Raw genomic sequence first — 17,133 nt, 5'->3', positions numbered from 1 at the left:
TTGGATACTTTCCTACTATAGGTATGTAGGAGAATAGTTTGGGAAGAGAAAGGGAAAATTTCACTTGGCTTGGGTTTTCTGTTTCTTGTTAGATCTGGTGCAATAACTCTCAGCTTCCAGTTGATCACATCCTGGCAGGCTCTTTTGAAACAGCCATGCGGGTAAGTCTTCTTAAAGTAACCTTGGCTCTTCCTCTTGAGTGTGCCTAGCCCAGGGGCCCAGGAAGATGGTTGACTTATCTTAACCAAATGGAAATTATCCTACCCACAAGGGCATGATAAATGCATGGAAATCCTTGGGCTTACCTGCTTTCCACTTTGCCTAGTGGTCTCTTAAAGCGGATTCTTCCAGCCATCTTCCACCCATGTATAGCCTGTTCTCTGGTTCACGTCAGTGAGATCAGCACCCCCTTGCTAAACAAGTATATGGTTTGAACACTAAGCCAAGTGTTATAATAACAGTAAGAATAATAATGACAACTGCAACAATCACTAACATTTATTCAGTGTTCACTGTGTGCCAGGCACTATCCTAAATACTTTATAGGTATTATTAAATGAAGTAAGTCCTATAATTAAGTGTATTTCACTGATGAGGAAACAGGTACAGAAAAGTTAAGTACATGCCCAAGGTCAGTCAGTTTTTAAGTAGAAGGGCCAAAATCTTTATGTTCCTTTCCTCCTGTGTTCCAGCTTCTTCACGACCAGGTAGGGGTGATCCAGTTTGGCCCCTACAAGCAACTGTTCCTACAGACATATGCCCGAGGCCGTACCACCTATCAAGCTCTGCCCTGCCTGCCCTCCATGTATGGCTACCCTAATCGCAACTGGTAAGGCCCCTTCCTCCTTGCTTCTATCTGTAACAAGTTGTAGTAGATATTTTAGATGGTAGCCTCAGTGACACAGTCAGAGTTGTCCCAGAGCTAAGGTTTTCTAGTAGGAAAGGATCTCTGGCTTATTACGCTATGTGGTTTTGGTTTACACCTGCTGCCATCCTATTCCTCAGCTGCTTTCACAGTAGTGTCTGGGATCATGTTTGCCAGAAAAAAAAGTGAGTCCTGGTTGGGTACTGACTATCCTGACTTCCTTCTTTTCCCTTTTCAGGAAGGATGCAGGGCTGAAGAATGGTGTACCAGCTGTGGGCCTGAAGCTAAATGACCTCATCCAACGGTTACAGCTGTGCTACCAACTCACCACAGTCGGCAAGTTTGAGGAGGCTGTGGAAAAATTCCGTTCCATCCTACTCAGCGTGCCACTTCTTGTTGTGGACAATAAACAGGAGATTGCAGAGGTAGGAGGGATCTATCCACTGTCCCAGTCCCGGGCACCTCCACATTCTTGTCTCTGTACCATGATCTTCCTCTCCCCCTTCTCCAGGCCCAGCAGCTCATCACCATTTGCCGTGAGTACATTGTGGGTTTGTCCATGGAGATAGAAAGGAAGAAACTGCCCAAAGAGACTCTAGAACAGCAGAAGCGCATCTGTGAGGTAAGATGTATAAGGTGTTTTCCCTTTCTCCCTTCCATTAGGTCTGAATTCTTTAATTCCAAACCCAGATCTGACTTTGGGGAGGAAGAGAGATTTGGGCTCATTTGTATGAGGAGAACCTACATTTTTCCACCCTTCTTCCTCACCTCCTCAATCCTCCATACCTAGGAGGTAGAAGACCTCTCTGCTTTATAGGCAGTCCTGTTGTTTTTTGTTTTGTTTTTTTATACACGTGTAGCAGCTTATAAATGACCTGTACTAGCTGCAGCGTCAGCCTGGCATCTGTTCCTCTTTCTGTCCACCAGATGGCAGCTTATTTCACTCACTCAAACCTACAGCCTGTGCACATGATCTTGGTGCTGCGTACAGCCCTCAACCTCTTCTTCAAGCTCAAGAACTTCAAGACAGCTGCCACCTTTGCTCGGCGCCTGCTGGAACTTGGGCCCAAGCCTGAGGTGGCTCAACAGGTAGATGGGAACTCCTTCAGTGACCACAGGGGAACCACATCTGCTATTACATGGAGAGAACAGAAGACCAAGGTTCTTGCCTCTGAAACAAATCAATATATAACAACATTCAACAAAAAGAGCCAGCAGAATGCCACCCTCTGTATACTTATTGACCTGGGTGCTTCCTTTTGTTCCTGAAACTGAATTAATAGTTTATTCAGACATAGCACCTGTGTGAGAGTGGCCTGCAACCTAGAATAGCTCCAGCCTAGAATAGCACCAGAAAACAACCCCAAATATGTCCCAAAGCTTCATATATCCCATCACAACCACCACTAACCTTCACATACACAGCCCATTGCAAGTTCCTCCAAAAGCATTATTCTTGGGCAATGGAAGCCTGTTTTAACCCTTCCTGGGGCTTAGCCCTGATAATTCCTGGATTTGGTGGAGGGATGTGAGTCTTATATCCATGGAGCCACTTTGGTTTTGAGAAAGGAAATCTTGATACAACAGGAATGGTGATTGTTAACTCTTTACATACATCCTATACAGAATATGTGATCTGTATTCACATAGTATGGTTGCTTCTTGCATCAAAGAAACTACCAAACCATGGTAATGAGATCATTTGAGCTGTTGTGTGCAGCTTTCTGTCCTCTTAAATAAAATACTCCTTCACTCCCCTAGACCCGAAAAATCTTGTCTGCCTGTGAGAAGAACCCCACAGATGCCTACCAGCTCAATTATGACATGCACAACCCCTTTGACATCTGTGCTGCATCTTATCGGCCCATCTACCGTGGAAAGCCAGTGGAGAAGTGTCCACTCAGTGGGGCCTGCTATTCCCCTGAGTTCAAGGGTCAAATCTGTAGGGTCACTACAGTAAGTACTGTCCTCAAGAAATGTTTCTAGGATATGGAGGGAGGGGAAAGAGAAAGAAGTGTGGTGGTCCTTTTTTTTCTCTTGTATTTGCCCCCAGTCCTTGAGGCAGTGATAATGGGGAAAGCTAGAGTTTCTCCCCACTGCTCTTTATCAGTTAGTAACAAACACCTGTCTACTGTGCTCATTGAGGAGTACAGGGAATAAGCTTTATAAGGTTCTCAGTTTCACAAATTTCTAACTCGTTCCTCTGTTTCCTCTTCCACAGGTGACAGAGATTGGCAAAGATGTAATTGGTCTAAGGATCAGTCCTCTGCAGTTTCGCTAAGACCCCCTTTGTGTGTATGGGTTAGTCACCATATTTTCCCCCAAGAGAATTAGTCTCTTTATCCTCCTTCTAACACAATCCTACCCCAGGCAACTACTCTTCAGATTATTGATATTTGGCTCTCCCTGCTGTAAAACCTAGCGTTTTTTTTTTCCTCTTCTGTGGCAAATCAAAATGTCTAAACTTGACTTTTTTGCTCATGAGGACTCTCATCTTCTCAAGGTGACTATAATTGTGGTCACAGTTGGCCTTGCCTTTCCAGCTTAGATCTTTTAAGGAACAAATGAAAACTCTGTGATGGACATTTATTTAGTACATTCCTTCAATATTTACCCTTCCTCTCCCTACCACTCTTTGTTTCCTTCCCGCTAGAAAGGAGTGGGATGTAAAAAAAAAGATACCATTTTTGACTCAGCCACACCAAACTCTTAGCTATCCCCCATTTTCCTTGGGCATTTAAACTCCTAAGTAAGTACACTTTATGTGTCCAGAAACTTAAGGTCTGAGAAGAAATCATTTGGTTTTCCAAAATGATTTGTCCTTTACAACCATTGTTCTCAAATTTTGTTTCTCACACTAAATAAAGTAAATTTCTACAAGAACTTGGCTTGCCATTTTATTTTCTGGATACTCTTACCCCATTCAGCTACTCCACCAATGAAAGTATCTTTCTTTCAATAATTATTTTTAATTACAAAAGTAATAAATACCCACTCTTGCAAAAAAAAAAAAGAAAGCACATCGCTTCTCAGCCTTTTGGCTAAGATCAAGTGAAAAAAAAAACTTCTCTGTATAGTGTACATTGTTGTGATTAATTTATGAAGTTGCCTCTTGATAGATATTTGGGTTATTTCCAATCTTCTGCAATTATGAACAATGCTGCAACGAATAACTTGAACATGCATTGTATGGGTGGAGGAAGTATGTCTGGGGATAAACTATAAGTGGAATTTCTGCTTCAAGGAGCACAGATGTTTATATTTTTTAGCTTTATTTTAAGAGTTGCTTTCTTAGCATTCCCAAATTAAAAGTCTGCTTCTCAAAAATTTTCATACTATTTTGATAACACTTTCTCAAGTTATAAACATTCTTTCTGTAAACATAGGCAAGTTATGATAAATTTTGACCAAAAAAATCATAAGTTTATAAATTAAATTACAAAATTAATTTTGCACACAAACATTCTGAACTCAGGGATATGAAAAAAGTCCACAACACCTGTCTCTTGAAGCTAATGTAATTGGGGAAACAAGATGGATATATGTAAAATAATTGTGAATAGTGGGCAAGAAATTGAAGTTGGTCAATAAATCGTGGAAAGCCTTTAAATCCTTAAGCAAGAAAGTGATATGAAGAAAATGCTATAAAATACTTTCTTGCAACAGTAATCACCTATACATTAGGCAGAAGGGGCAGCCAGGAGGTGAGTAAGTACTAAGATGAGATGTTAGGAATATGAATAGTAAAAATAGAAAAGCAGAAACAAGTTGAAGAAATAATGCAAAGAATCATGAGGCCGCTACTGCTGCTGGAGGCTGTTGCTTCCAGGCCCCCCGGCACCCTCCAAGAGGCCACTGCCACCGCCAGACCTGTAAGCTCTGGACCTGAAAGCTGCTGCTGCCGTTGCTGAGGACTGAGCTCGTGTCATCTGCCAACGGCTCCCGGGATCTTTCCAAATTACCTAGAGTGAACCTGCGTGGGAGAGGCCTGGTGACCCATTCTGTGCAATGGGTTTGAAAGGTCTGAGCCCTAGCCCTGACAATACAAATGGAAACTCAGTATAACAAAAATAATGAAACATTTTGGCTTTAGTTATGATTTGCCTTACTCAACAACTGGCGTAGTCGTGTAGCTTTACACCATCCAGTATTTTACTCATTAATATGCTTGTATTACCACATTAATGTAAAGCCAGTAGAAATACCTGTAGATATTACATTGAAATGGCATTATTAAAAAAAAAAATCTGGAGTGGACAACTTTCATAGTTTTAACATGTGCTTGAAATAACTGTAGCCATATTAGAGATACCACATGTAAACGGTTTGGAGTTAAATAAGGAAGTTAGCCTGGAATAAGTTGTTACAGGTGTTAGGGAGAAAGAAGTTAATCGTTAATCAGGGAAGGAGTAGATTATAGACGTTTAGAATTTAAAAGGACCTTAGAAACTGACTTAATGACAGAGTTGGGACTGGAACTTAGGTTTTATGACACCTAGTTCAGAATGTTTTCTCACAAAACATGCTTCGAAAAAACTAGGTTTTGCACAGATATGATTTTTATAAGTTTGTGCCCTATAAGTGAAGGAAAGAGTAAGTACCTGATCTGGTGTTTGAGGCAGTACTCAAATGTGTATTTAGGAAGCTAAAGACAAAAGTGATGAAGTAACTTAACACATGATCTTTTTCATTTAGATGTGATTTCTCTCTTTTAGCCTTTATAACACTTTATCTTCATCTCTTTTAACACTCATACCTTATGTCATACTTACTGTGTTTATATCTAATTCTGCCTCCAGTCCATCTTCAGCCAGCTATCTTACAGCAGGGGCTGGTTCTGATTTATCTTTCTGTCCCCCACTGTGCCCAGCACAGGAACTTACAGAACGGTAGATGCCCTCTAGAATAAAAATACAATCTCTGCTAAAGCAGATTTGTATCTGAAGCAGTTGCTACATTCTGACAGATCTGAATAGAACAATTCCAAAGGAGTGATTGGATGTCTAGCCTTGTCTTTGAGACTCCCCCATCTTCACTTGTGTGGAGCAAAGCAGGTAGGTGACGGAAGGCAGTTCTATAACTGCTGCATTCAAATTGCCCTCTTACTCAGTTCAAGGTCACAGAGTCTCGTTTTCTGTCTAACATTTGAGTTTTAAGTTCCTGGCCCTGTGTCCTTTAGTCTGACAGTTCTAATGGAGAACAGGAAAGGATTCGGCAAAGAAATGTGTGATTAGGATCTGGGAGAGTAAAGAGCGGTCAGGGAATATTTACTAAGTTTTAAGCTCTAGCCTAAGAGCCGGGGACATAGCAGTAAAGAAAGCAGGTGAAAATCCTTGCCCTCATGGTGCTGAAATTCTACGCAGGAGAAGAAAGGGTAGAGAAGGGAGGCAGACAATAAACAATAGAAGTATACAGTATATCAGATAGTGTTCAATGCTACGGAGAAAAATAAGGAAGGGGGATGAGCTGTGTGTGTGACTGCCATTTTATTTAGTGAGGCCAAAGAAAGGGTTTCAAAGACCATGACATTAGAATGAAATACCGAAGGAAGTGATGGAAAATAGTATTTTATGCACCATAATTGTCTTCTCGTTTATATACATATAGATTCTGGTTTGAAAGCAGTTTATCCGAATTTGGCCTACCCACAGCTCAGGAAGAAATAATAAAGCGCTTTTCTAGGTAATGTGGGAAACTGAAAGAAAGGCCAGGCCAGTAAAAAAAGAAAAAACAAAAAAGAAAAAACAAAAAACAGGCATAAAATAACAGTAAGTTTCCCTTCTCCTTAGGTAAAAGGTTCCAAGCAAAAGGGAAAACCAAAACAAAAAAACAAAGCTTCCTGTCCCTTTAAAAATGGCGGCTCCGCATGGGCCGACAATACCATTGGTTGCACGAGGCGGAAGGGGGTGGAGCAGGAGGTGGGACAAGCGACGATGCCAAGGAGTCCCGCCTCCTATGGCAAGTCGGAGGTAGCAAGATGGCCGCCGCTGAGGAAGGCTGTGGTGTTGGGGCCGACGCGGACCGGGAATTGGAGGAGCTTCTGGAAAGTAAGATCCCGTGATGGGAAGAGCCCTAAGGGGACGGGAGTGAGGTCTCATTCAAGGGGTTAAGTGAACCTGAGAGATTTGAGGCGGAGCGGGAGAGGCTCTCCAAAGGTTGGGAGGGGACCGAGAGTCTGACTGTGCCACCCTGAAGAAAACCTCTGGGTCACCCTGTCCCTCTGCGGCGGGGGCAGGGGAGCTCACCTTGGGCCCCTGAGCGGCCCAGACCGTGGATTTCCCTGCCGGATGGGGACACGGTAACCCGTAGAACTGTGTTTCACGATCCCCCTTCGAATTTCCCTTGCTTTAGATTCGATGGTTTTTGAAGTCTGACTTCCTTCCCGCCAGCAACAGCATTTTGTCCTCGGTGGGCAGCGAACGGGACACTCACAGATTGCTTAGTTCAACTCTTAACAAGCCCGTAGCGCGTCCATCTGTGCCTTGTCCTATCCGCCTTAACACAGAGGATAACTTCTTTTCTCCTTTCCACCCTTTCCCCTTTATCTCACCGGGCCCCTTACGGTTCTTTCATCATGTCAGTAGCTCAAGCAGATTACTTTTTCATTATTTTGAGAAACTGAATATGAGGGCATCTCAGAGTAAGACAGTTCATCCTCCTGAAAGACGGTGGTGTTCGTTTCTTTCTTATCCTTGTCCTCCATTCCTCTGTTGGTTTCTTGCCCAGAGTGGGGCCAGTGCCCTCTCCCTAGGCCAGGCAAGCAGAGTGGTGGTGACGACAGAGGCTTTTTAGGACAGAGGTGAATTTTTATCTCCTGTTCAGTCACAGAGATGTGGGCAGACAGAAAAATGAACAGAAACAGTAAGAATTGCTGAGTGACTGTGAATTGGTACATGGTTATCTGCAGAGATGAGGCCAGATGGAGCTCTAGGAGTTTGTGGAGAGAGCTAAATTGGAGGATAAGAAAAGAGTTTAATGCATTCCCATGGAGTGCAGTATGAAATCTATCAGTTTGTACTAGTACCAGGACCTGTGGGTGGGACATCTTGTGCTTTGTTGCCTAAGATTATTCCTTTTAGGGCTCTTGAATGAGTTTGGGAGGATAAGGACATCTGTATTCTCTGCTCCTGTTGGGTATTTGTATGTGATTTCTAGGGAGTATTAGAGTGTGGAAAGGGAGGTACTTTATAGGTGTACGTGCCTCTGCAGAACTTCATTAACCCTCTTCTCCCGGCTTTTAGATGAACACTTGTTCCACCTTAAGGAATTTCTTCCCCTTTGATCACAATAAATTAGGTAACCCAGAGGGGAGTGGGAGGCTTATTGATGTGTGGGCTGGGAGGGGGATACTAAAAAAAAAAAAAGAAAAAGAAAAACTGAGGAAAGTAGGTGATTGAAATATCATTTTCCTAATGTTTGCCCAGAAACCACCCAGCCTTGCTTCTCATCCATCCCCAACACATACACCATGTCTCTTGTCTCTGAAGGTGCTCTTGATGATTTCGATAAAGCCAAACCTCCAGTGCTCCCACCTACTACCACAACCCCTGATGCTTCAGGGCCCCAGAAGAAGTCTCCAGGCGACACTGCCAAAGTATAAATTCCACCTCCGTAAGGGAGGGGGAGGTGATGGGTGTGCATCTCTGAGCAGAGGTGGGGCAGGCCCCTATGGGTGGGAGGTGGGGTGATTCTGGAGAGTGCCTTGACCTCACATTGCTGAGTACTTTTGCAGGCCTCAGTCCTTGTCAGACAGGGACTTGAGGTTGAGCAGAGGGATCTCAAGGAAGTTCTTTGAGAAAAGAACAGGTTCAAGTGGTTGGACTGGTATGGCATCCCATACCCTTCCCTCATTTGCCAGATGCCTTTTTGCTGTACTTATTAGGAAGGTAGTTAGAATGTCCAGTGGAGGTGGGTAGGAGGGAGGTGCTGTATTTCCCAGAGCCACTGCCTGTGACTTCTGCCAGGCCAGGTGCAGGGCAGTGCTAAGAGATGCATTTTGGCCACCCTCCCCTGCAGGATGCCCTCTTCGCCTCCCAAGAGAAGTTTTTCCAGGAATTATTCGACAGTGAGCTGGCTTCCCAAGCCACAGCAGAGTTCGAGAAGGCAATGAAGGAGTTGGCTGAGGAAGAGCCCCACCTGGTGGAGCAGTTCCAAAAGCTCTCAGAGGCTGCGGGGAGAGTGGGTGAGGAAGGGACCCCAGACAAATGGAAATAATCTGAACAGACCTCTTAAGTCTTGTTGGTTGAGAACACGAGAATTCTTAGTAAAGCCTACAGCAATCGTGATGTCACAGCCATGGGGTGGGGTGAAGCAGTGGGAGGAGAGGAACCCTGCTTAATGAAAGGGGTGAGATGGGTTGAAAAATAATAGAAAGATTATTCAAAAATGACCATTGTAAAGGTACGGACAATGTTATTGTGGGTTTCATTGTAGAGAATACACACTGACACATAGTCCATGTAGATTTACGAAATAACTATGAAGATAACCATGGAGTATTCAAAGATTTGGAGTGATATTGATTCACTAGTAAATGCTTTATATCCAAGCTGGTAACCAGGTCAGTCTAGGCATGCAAACAGTTAAAATCCCAAATGACCATGGCTCTTTTGATCTCTCCTAGGCAGCGATGCAACCTCTCAACAAGAATTCACTTCTTGCCTAAAGGAGACACTGAGTGGGCTAGCCAAAAATGCGACTGATCTTCAGGTGAGGGGAAGGCGTAGGGGACCACAAGGGGCCCACTCCCAGATACTTCATCAGGAGAGTCTCAAAAGACAAATACTCTTGAGCATAATCCCAAGTCTGTCTTTGTGTCACTGTTTTTTACAAGCAAGTTTAGATAGTTCTTCTTTCCCACCTGAAAGAATGGTAAGCAGGCAGACAGTATACTTGCTCACCTCTCTCTTGTCCTGCCTAGAACTCGGGCATGTCGGAAGAAGAGCTGACCAAGGCCATGGAAGGTCTGGGCATGGATGAAGGGGATGGGGAAGGGAACATCCTCCCCATCATGCAGAGTATCATGCAAAACCTGCTGTCCAAGGATGTGCTATACCCATCACTGAAGGAGATCACAGAAAAGGTTTCTGAACTTCCATTTCTGCTTTTTCTCCTCACCATATCAGCTCATAAGAGCTACTTTGGCTGCACAGAGCCTACAGAGAGAGAGTGACTCAAGTGCACAAGTCCCTCTGTTTCTTTCTCCTTAGTTTATTTAGGGTGGGGAGAGTTGTGTCTGAGAGAATAAAGCTACCACACTGAGAATATCTGTAGTAGAAGGGGAAATCCTTTAGCTCTAGTTTTCTATGAACTGGTTCAAGACTCTGGAGTTGTTGTCTGATCAACCCCTTCCTGTATTTCTGACTTCATTTATTTCTCCAGCAAGGATTCACTGAGGATTTATTGGCTTTATGTCATGAACAATTTAAGAGTAGTTTAAGTGATGGTTCTTGCTGTCAAAGAACTTATAGTTTTACTGGAGAGATAAAATACAGGAATAGAAGTGTTTTAGTGACACAGGATAGCAGGTGGTTAAGTGTGAAATCAAATAGTGTAGTCCAGAAATCAGCAGACTGGTGTAGGTGGGCCAAATCCAATTCTCAAGGTAACAATGGTTTTTACGTTTTTAAGGGTTGTTTAAAAAACAACAACAACAACAAAAAAAACAAGCCCTTATAACACCAAGGTGATTAGTTCAGATCCCCTTACCCCAGCCAGTCACCAAACAAACAAACAAAACTTGAATTTGTAATAAAAATAGTAAAAAAAAAAAAAAAAAAAAACATGGAAGAATATACAACAGACCCATATATGACCCTCAAAGCCTAAAATTTTTACTATCTGGCCCTTCGTAAGAAATGTTTGCCGATCTCTGTTGCTGGTATAGCTAGGTGATATGGTTGGAGTTAGTGCTGCTTCTCATGAACTTGCTTATTTAGCTTTTCCTTCTCCTATGCCCCCCTCCCCTTAACATTTTAAGTATTGTTCTCATTATCTGTCCTTATTCATTGTTTATTTCATTCTTCCCCACCCATTCTTTTCTTAGTATCCAGAATGGTTGCAGAGTCACCGGGAATCTCTACCTCCAGAGCAGTTTGAAAAATATCAGGAGCAGCACAGTGTCATGGGCAAAATTTGTGAGCAGTTTGAGGCAGAGACCCCCACAGATAGTGAGGCCACTCAAAAAGCTCGTTTTGAGATGGTGCTGGATTTTATGCAGCAGGTAAGGCCTCCTCTTGCTGTCTGCTCACTGGTGCTGTCCACTTGGGTGTTCAGTGAAGGAGGTGTCCAGGAAGGATGCTACACTGCCAAACCTGGGTAGAGAAGGAAGCACAAGAGAGGTCACATATTATGATCCTCAGAAAGAACCAGAGAAGTAAAATCAGGTTCCTCTTCTGGGCTCCACTACTGTTTTATCTTATGTTACTTTTTCCTTATTTTCTAGCTACAGGATTTGGGCCATCCTCCAAAAGAGCTGGCTGGGGAAATGGTATGTCTTCTCCTCCTAGATTTTAATCTGAGCCCCCAGTTTCCAGAATTCTTAACCTTTAGTAATTCTACCTAGGGTGATAATTGTGGCCACTGGGGATGGACCAGCAGAAGCTCTGATCTGAAATACAAGCAGTTATCTGAGTCCCTTCATCTCTCTCCAGCCTCCTGGCCTCAACTTTGACCTGGATGCCCTCAATCTGTCAGGCCCACCAGGTGCCAATGGCGAACAGTGTCTGATCATGTGAAACACAACATGTCTTCCTCCCTGAGTCCCAGCCATGGGGAACATCTGGAGTCAGCAGAGCCACTGGGAACTGAGGCAGGAGTATCAACTGCGGGAGCAGTCTGCCCACTGCCCTCTGTCATCCCATTGAAGACTGTGCCATAGCAGTTGAGGCTTTTCCTCTATCTTTCTAGGAAAAGGGTTTTTCTGCAGGCCGTTTCTGTGAGCTCTATTACATTGTGGTTTCTGCTAGCAAAGGCCCAGCTACCTGCCAGGTGAAGGAAGGCATCCCTTTTGGGGCATACATCTCCCTTCTCCCAAAATAATGTTATATATGGCCACACTGATGTTTACCTTTACACCCAGGCTCTTTGTGCCTTGTCCCTACTCCCTCTCTTGGGTCTGGGGAACAGGGGCAGAGTCCTGGGGCTCTGCATTTCTATAGTTTTCTCAGGCAGGGCCTTTGGGAATGGGGAGAAACTTAGCCTGGGCTGGGGTTGTAGGTCTGTCTCCATGTCCTCTCACCTTCAGACAGGCTATTCTGAATTCTCTAAAGGAAAAGGACTTCTGCATCTCATCACAGTAGGATTGGAAGAGAAGCCCTGGGATTCTCCTCTCTCCAGGTGCTGAGCCCTCAACTCCCTGTTCTAGCCTGAAAACTCAAGTTGGTATCCTGGTTCTTTCTACAATGCTGTGTGATCTGGATGAACCCAGCACCTGAACTTCCTTTGCCCCCTGCTTGTTCTTGTACCGTCTCTCTTTTTAAATACCTGTTTGTTCCAACCCTTCTGAGCCCAAGCTGTGAAAAGAGGGGTCCATCCTGTTTCCCCTCATCTAGTCCATCTACCACTTTCACTGGCTCTCTCTGCCTGGCAAACACATAATTGTAGTATCAGGTCTGGGAAATGAATACTATTCTGGCTTATTTGAGAAATCTAATTCCCTTAGAATCTTGTCCCTTGGTTCAGGGAGGTAGCTTGGGAAAAGGAGAGGGGTACAGCTTGGGTCCCTATTCCTGCAGGCCCCATGGGGCAATGTCTAATAAATATTCTGAGGAGGAGTGTGGCCTGTTTTTCATCCAGGTCCTTTTCTGACCATCCTCAGCTTCTGTAAACTACAGAGGAGTAATGTTAGGAGACTAGCTCTACATAATATTGTAATGCTGGGCTCCACCCCCACCCTCTCCCAGCTAGTCTGTGCCTCAGTTGGCAAAGGAGACTTGATGGCCATCTTCCCTCATTTCCTCCTGAGTTTTTCAGTCTGGAAGCCCTTCAATTGGTATTATATTTTGATATTTTACATTATTATTATCATTAGTGTTAGTAATATATTGTTAACATGTTTTCTAAATTATTTCTCTGAGCCGACCTTACCTGCCCAGTGGCATTATGGACCTTGGCTGCCATATGTTGGTAGATAATCTGGTCAGCCCAAATGGTGGCTGTCCTTTTTGACTCAGAAAATAACTCCTGCCAGAGCAAATTCACATTCATCATCTGAATCACTTTGAGCTCCTGATATGTCACTTTCCCCTGGGTTAAGAGTTTTCACCCCTTGAGGATCCCACGTGTTCTGTGGCATTGGCAAAGAAGGAAATGTTCTTGAGGCCTCTGGCTATTTTGGAAAGGTTCAGCTATCATACCTTATTAGAGCATGGCAAATCCTAGGTCTGAATATGAGACTCCTCTATTCTGCGAGAGATTGGAAAAGTACAGGCACACTTGTGATGATGCTCATGAGGCTCAAATGCCAAAATTCCTCCTTACTCCAGCCAAAAACTGGACAAGAATAGAGAGGAAGAGGGAAGAACAAAAGGGTCTTACCCCTTGAACCTTGTGCCTACTGTCCTGCCGGTTTTCTTTTACAGATTCTTACTTCTGCTGGCCTGGCCACGGCTTATTCCAGGAATCCAAATAGATGCCCTAGTCCACTTTAGCTTTGTTTCCAAGGCACTCATTTTCAATTTTATTTTGATTGAACATGAACAAATCGACCTCTGGTTACTCTGTTCTAAAAACACTATTTGAATTATTCTAGGAATTGTGGAGGGATAGAGCTTAGAACTCTAGGGAAGTCCTTCTTAAACTGTGTGTGGTAAAGGACAAGGTTTTTTGTTTTTTAAACATCTTATCCTTTATATATCAATATGTGTTCCTATTGCCCATTGACAAATGCAGTTAACACTCTATGCTACTCACCATGCAAGTTTGACAGCACCCAAACTGGCCAGACCCTGTTCAACAGGCTAAGTCCACTGATCATGTACTTGGATATCATAACAAAGTCAAAATGCTGAAAAGTTTCTAAACACTTTTAATTTCTAATTCATCATGTCACAGACTAGCACAAGTCTGCAAACCACCTTTGAGTAGCACTGTTCTGTGGCCCTTCTTAGTCTCTCCATAGATCCTAGCCGAACAGATAAAATTTCTGTATCTGTAGTTCTTTCCTATATGGACCAGGAAATGTGCATAGGCTGCTAATAGCTCATAGCTTCATCTTTCTCTTGAGAATTACCCTGTGCCAACAGAAGCCACTTCAGGACATTCCTGGGAGGTATGCTCTCCCAGGGACAGCCCCACAGCCAATGATGCGGTGTCAATTCTACAAAGCACTCAGCTGGGATTCTAATACGGTTTGAATTATCAGTGATGTTATGCAATCAGTAATTGAATTATCAGCAGATGATGCTAGGGTACAAAATTCCTCCCCCCTTTCTCAAGGTGGGACAAATGTGCCATTTATGTTCCACAGTTCCTGGAGGCTAAACGTATCCACCTGAACCCAAAACTTTCCCCCCTTTCCTATCTTGCATCCTACACTCCATTGTAGGTTTTACTTGAGAGTACTCCCTCAATAAACCACTTGGACAGAATTCCTTTCTTGGGCTCTTTCTAGGGAATCCAAGCTAAGACAGGTGAATAGTGGCACTAGGAGATAACAATAAAAGGAGCAGTTTGGGTTTGGCAAGAGGGTAGTGCAAAGGTGAGTTCAATTTGGGAATGTTAAAACGTCATTGGCTGGAATAGAAGGAACTTCCTCAACTTAATAAAGTGCATCTATAAAAACCTGAGACTTAATATCATACTTAATGGTGAAACACTGGATGCTTTTCACCTGAGATCAGAAACAAGACAAGGATATCCACTCTTTCCACTTCTAGTTAACATTGTACTGAAGCTTCTAGCTAGGGCAGTTAGGCAAGAAAAAGAAATAAAAGGCATCTAATTGGAAAAGAAGAAATGAAACTATATTCACAAATAGCATTATCTTGAATATAGAAAATCCTAAGGAATCCACTTAAAAAAGCTATTAGAATTAATAAATGAATTCAGCAAGGTTGCAGGATATAAAGTCAATATACAAAAATTCGGGCCGGCCCGTGGCTCACTCGGTAGAGTGCGGTGCTGATAACACCAAGGCCACGGGTTCGGATCCTATATAGGGATGGCCGGTTTGCTCACTGGCTGAGCGGGGTGCTGACAACACCAAGCCAAGGGTTGAGATCCCCTTACTGGTCATCTTTAAAAAAAAAAAAAAAAAAAAAAAAAAAAATATATATATATATATATATATATATATATATATATATATATATATATATATATATATATATATATATATACAAAAATTCATTGTATTTCTATACATTTGCAATGAACAATCTGAAAATGACATCAAAATAATTCCATTCGCCATAGAATAAAAAAAACAGGAATAAATTGAACAAGAAATGCAAAACTTAGGCTATGAATATTACAAAGCATTGTTAAAAGAAATTAAAGATCTAAATAAATAGAAAAACATTCATGTTCATGGATCAGAAGACTTAACATTGTCAAGATGGCAACACTCCCCAAATGATCTCCAAATTTAATGCAGTTTCTACCAGAATTCCAGGTGACATATTTGTAGAAATTGACAAGCTGATTCTAAAATTCATGTGGAATTGCAGAGGTCTCAGAATAACCAAAACAATTCTGAAAAAGAAGAATAAAGTAGGAGGACTTAACTTCCCAATTTCAAAACTTACTACAAAGCAGTGATAACCAAGAGTGTGTGGTACTGGCACAAGAATGGAACCATGAAATAGAATTTAAGAGTTTGGTAATAAACCCATTTATTTGTAGTCAACTAATTTTTGGCAAGTGCACCAAGACCATCCGATGTGGAAAGAATAGTCTTCTCAATAAATAGTCTCAGGGCCAGCCTGTGGCTCACTTGGGAGAGTGTGGTGCTGATAACACCAAGGCTGCGGGTTCAGATCCCTGTATAGGGATGGCCAGTTAGCTCACTTGGGAGAGTGTGGTGCTGGCGCCACCAAGTCAAGGGTTAAGATCCCCTTACTAGTCATCTTTAAAAAATAAATAAGTAAAAAAATAAATAAATAGTCTGAGACAAGTGGATAGCCACATACAGAAGAATGAAGTTCGCTTCTTACCTCGCACCATTTACAAAAATTAACTCAAAGTGGATCAAAGCACATAAGAACTAAAAGTAAAGCTCTTAGAAGAAAACACAGGGATAAAACTTTCATGACTGGGTTTGGCAAACTATTCTTAGATGTAACACCAAAAGCATGAGCAACAACAAAAAATAGATAAATTGGGTCACATCAAAATTAAAAAGTTTTATGCTTCTAAAGACACCATCAAAAAAGTGATAAGAAAACCCACAAGAGAAAATATTTGCAAATCACATATTTGATAAGGGACTGTATTTAGAATATATACTAAATAAAAAGACACAACCCAATTTAAAAATGGGCAAAGGATCTGAACAGACATTTCTCCAAAGAAGACATAAAAGTGACCAATAAGCACATGAAAAAATGCTTAATATTAGTTATCAGAGAATTGCAAATTGAAACCACAATGAGATACCACTTAACACCCACCAGGATGACTAGAATCAAAAAGTCAGATAATAGAAAAACAAACAAAAAAGTCAGATAACAAGTATTGGCAAGGATGGGGAGAAATCAGAACCTTCGTATACTGCTGCTGTAAGTCTAAGATGGTGCAACTGGTTTGGAAAACAGTCTGGCAGTTACTCAGATGTTTAAACATAGAGTTAATCATATGACCCAGCAATTCCATTCCTAGGTATATACCAGAGAGAAATCAAAGTATATGTCCACACAGAAACTTGTATATGAATGTTTATAGCAAGATTATTCATAATAGACAAAAAGTGAAAACAACCTAAATATTCATCAACATGAATGCATAAACAGAATGTGGTTCATCCATATAATGGAATATTATTTGGCTGTAAGAAAAAATGAAGTACTGATACATGATACGTAATTTATTCTTTTTTGTGGCTGGCTATTACAAGGATCATACATGATACATGACATATGGATGAACCTTGAAAACATTGTGCTAAGTGAAAGAAGCCAGTCACAAAAGGCCACATAAAATGTATGTAATTCCATTCACATGAAAGTCCAGAATATGGAAATCTATAGGGACAGAAAATAAATTATTGGTCTTTTAATGGTGGGAGTGGAGGGGAAGGGAACAGGGGGATGATAGCTAAAGAGTACTTT

General features: G+C 42.2%; 2 protein-coding genes across 2 annotated transcripts in view; both read left to right on the top strand.

Annotated features, from left to right (window-relative positions):
- The window catches only part of COPA (COPI coat complex subunit alpha), a 35,001-nt gene extending 31,285 nt beyond the window's left edge, over window positions 1-3,716 (top strand). Inside the window, exons 27-33 of the mRNA XM_063103781.1 lie at window positions 93-161; window positions 693-829; window positions 1,104-1,290; window positions 1,377-1,487; window positions 1,793-1,954; window positions 2,627-2,821; window positions 3,087-3,716. Coding sequence (XP_062959851.1) covers window positions 93-161; window positions 693-829; window positions 1,104-1,290; window positions 1,377-1,487; window positions 1,793-1,954; window positions 2,627-2,821; window positions 3,087-3,146 — 921 coding nt within the window. The 3' untranslated portion in view covers window positions 3,147-3,716. The remainder of the gene's footprint in view (window positions 1-92; window positions 162-692; window positions 830-1,103; window positions 1,291-1,376; window positions 1,488-1,792; window positions 1,955-2,626; window positions 2,822-3,086) is intronic.
- Window positions 3,717-6,832: 3,116 nt separating this feature from the next.
- PEX19 (peroxisomal biogenesis factor 19) lies at window positions 6,833-14,454 on the top strand. The gene is made up of 8 exons (XM_063105547.1): window positions 6,833-6,912; window positions 8,353-8,459; window positions 8,882-9,047; window positions 9,489-9,574; window positions 9,786-9,947; window positions 10,911-11,087; window positions 11,310-11,354; window positions 11,518-14,454. Exons 1-8 carry the CDS (start codon window positions 6,843-6,845, stop codon window positions 11,599-11,601), a joined length of 897 nt encoding a protein of 298 aa, XP_062961617.1. The 5' UTR covers window positions 6,833-6,842; the 3' UTR covers window positions 11,602-14,454.
- Window positions 14,455-17,133: the final 2,679 nt, after the last annotated feature.

The sequence above is a fragment of the Cynocephalus volans genome, chromosome 8 (genome assembly GCF_027409185.1).
Source record: "Cynocephalus volans isolate mCynVol1 chromosome 8, mCynVol1.pri, whole genome shotgun sequence".
Lineage (NCBI taxonomy): Eukaryota > Metazoa > Chordata > Mammalia > Dermoptera > Cynocephalidae > Cynocephalus > Cynocephalus volans.
Note: the sequence above shows the minus strand (reverse complement) of the source record. Positions and strands in the feature narration are given on the sequence as shown.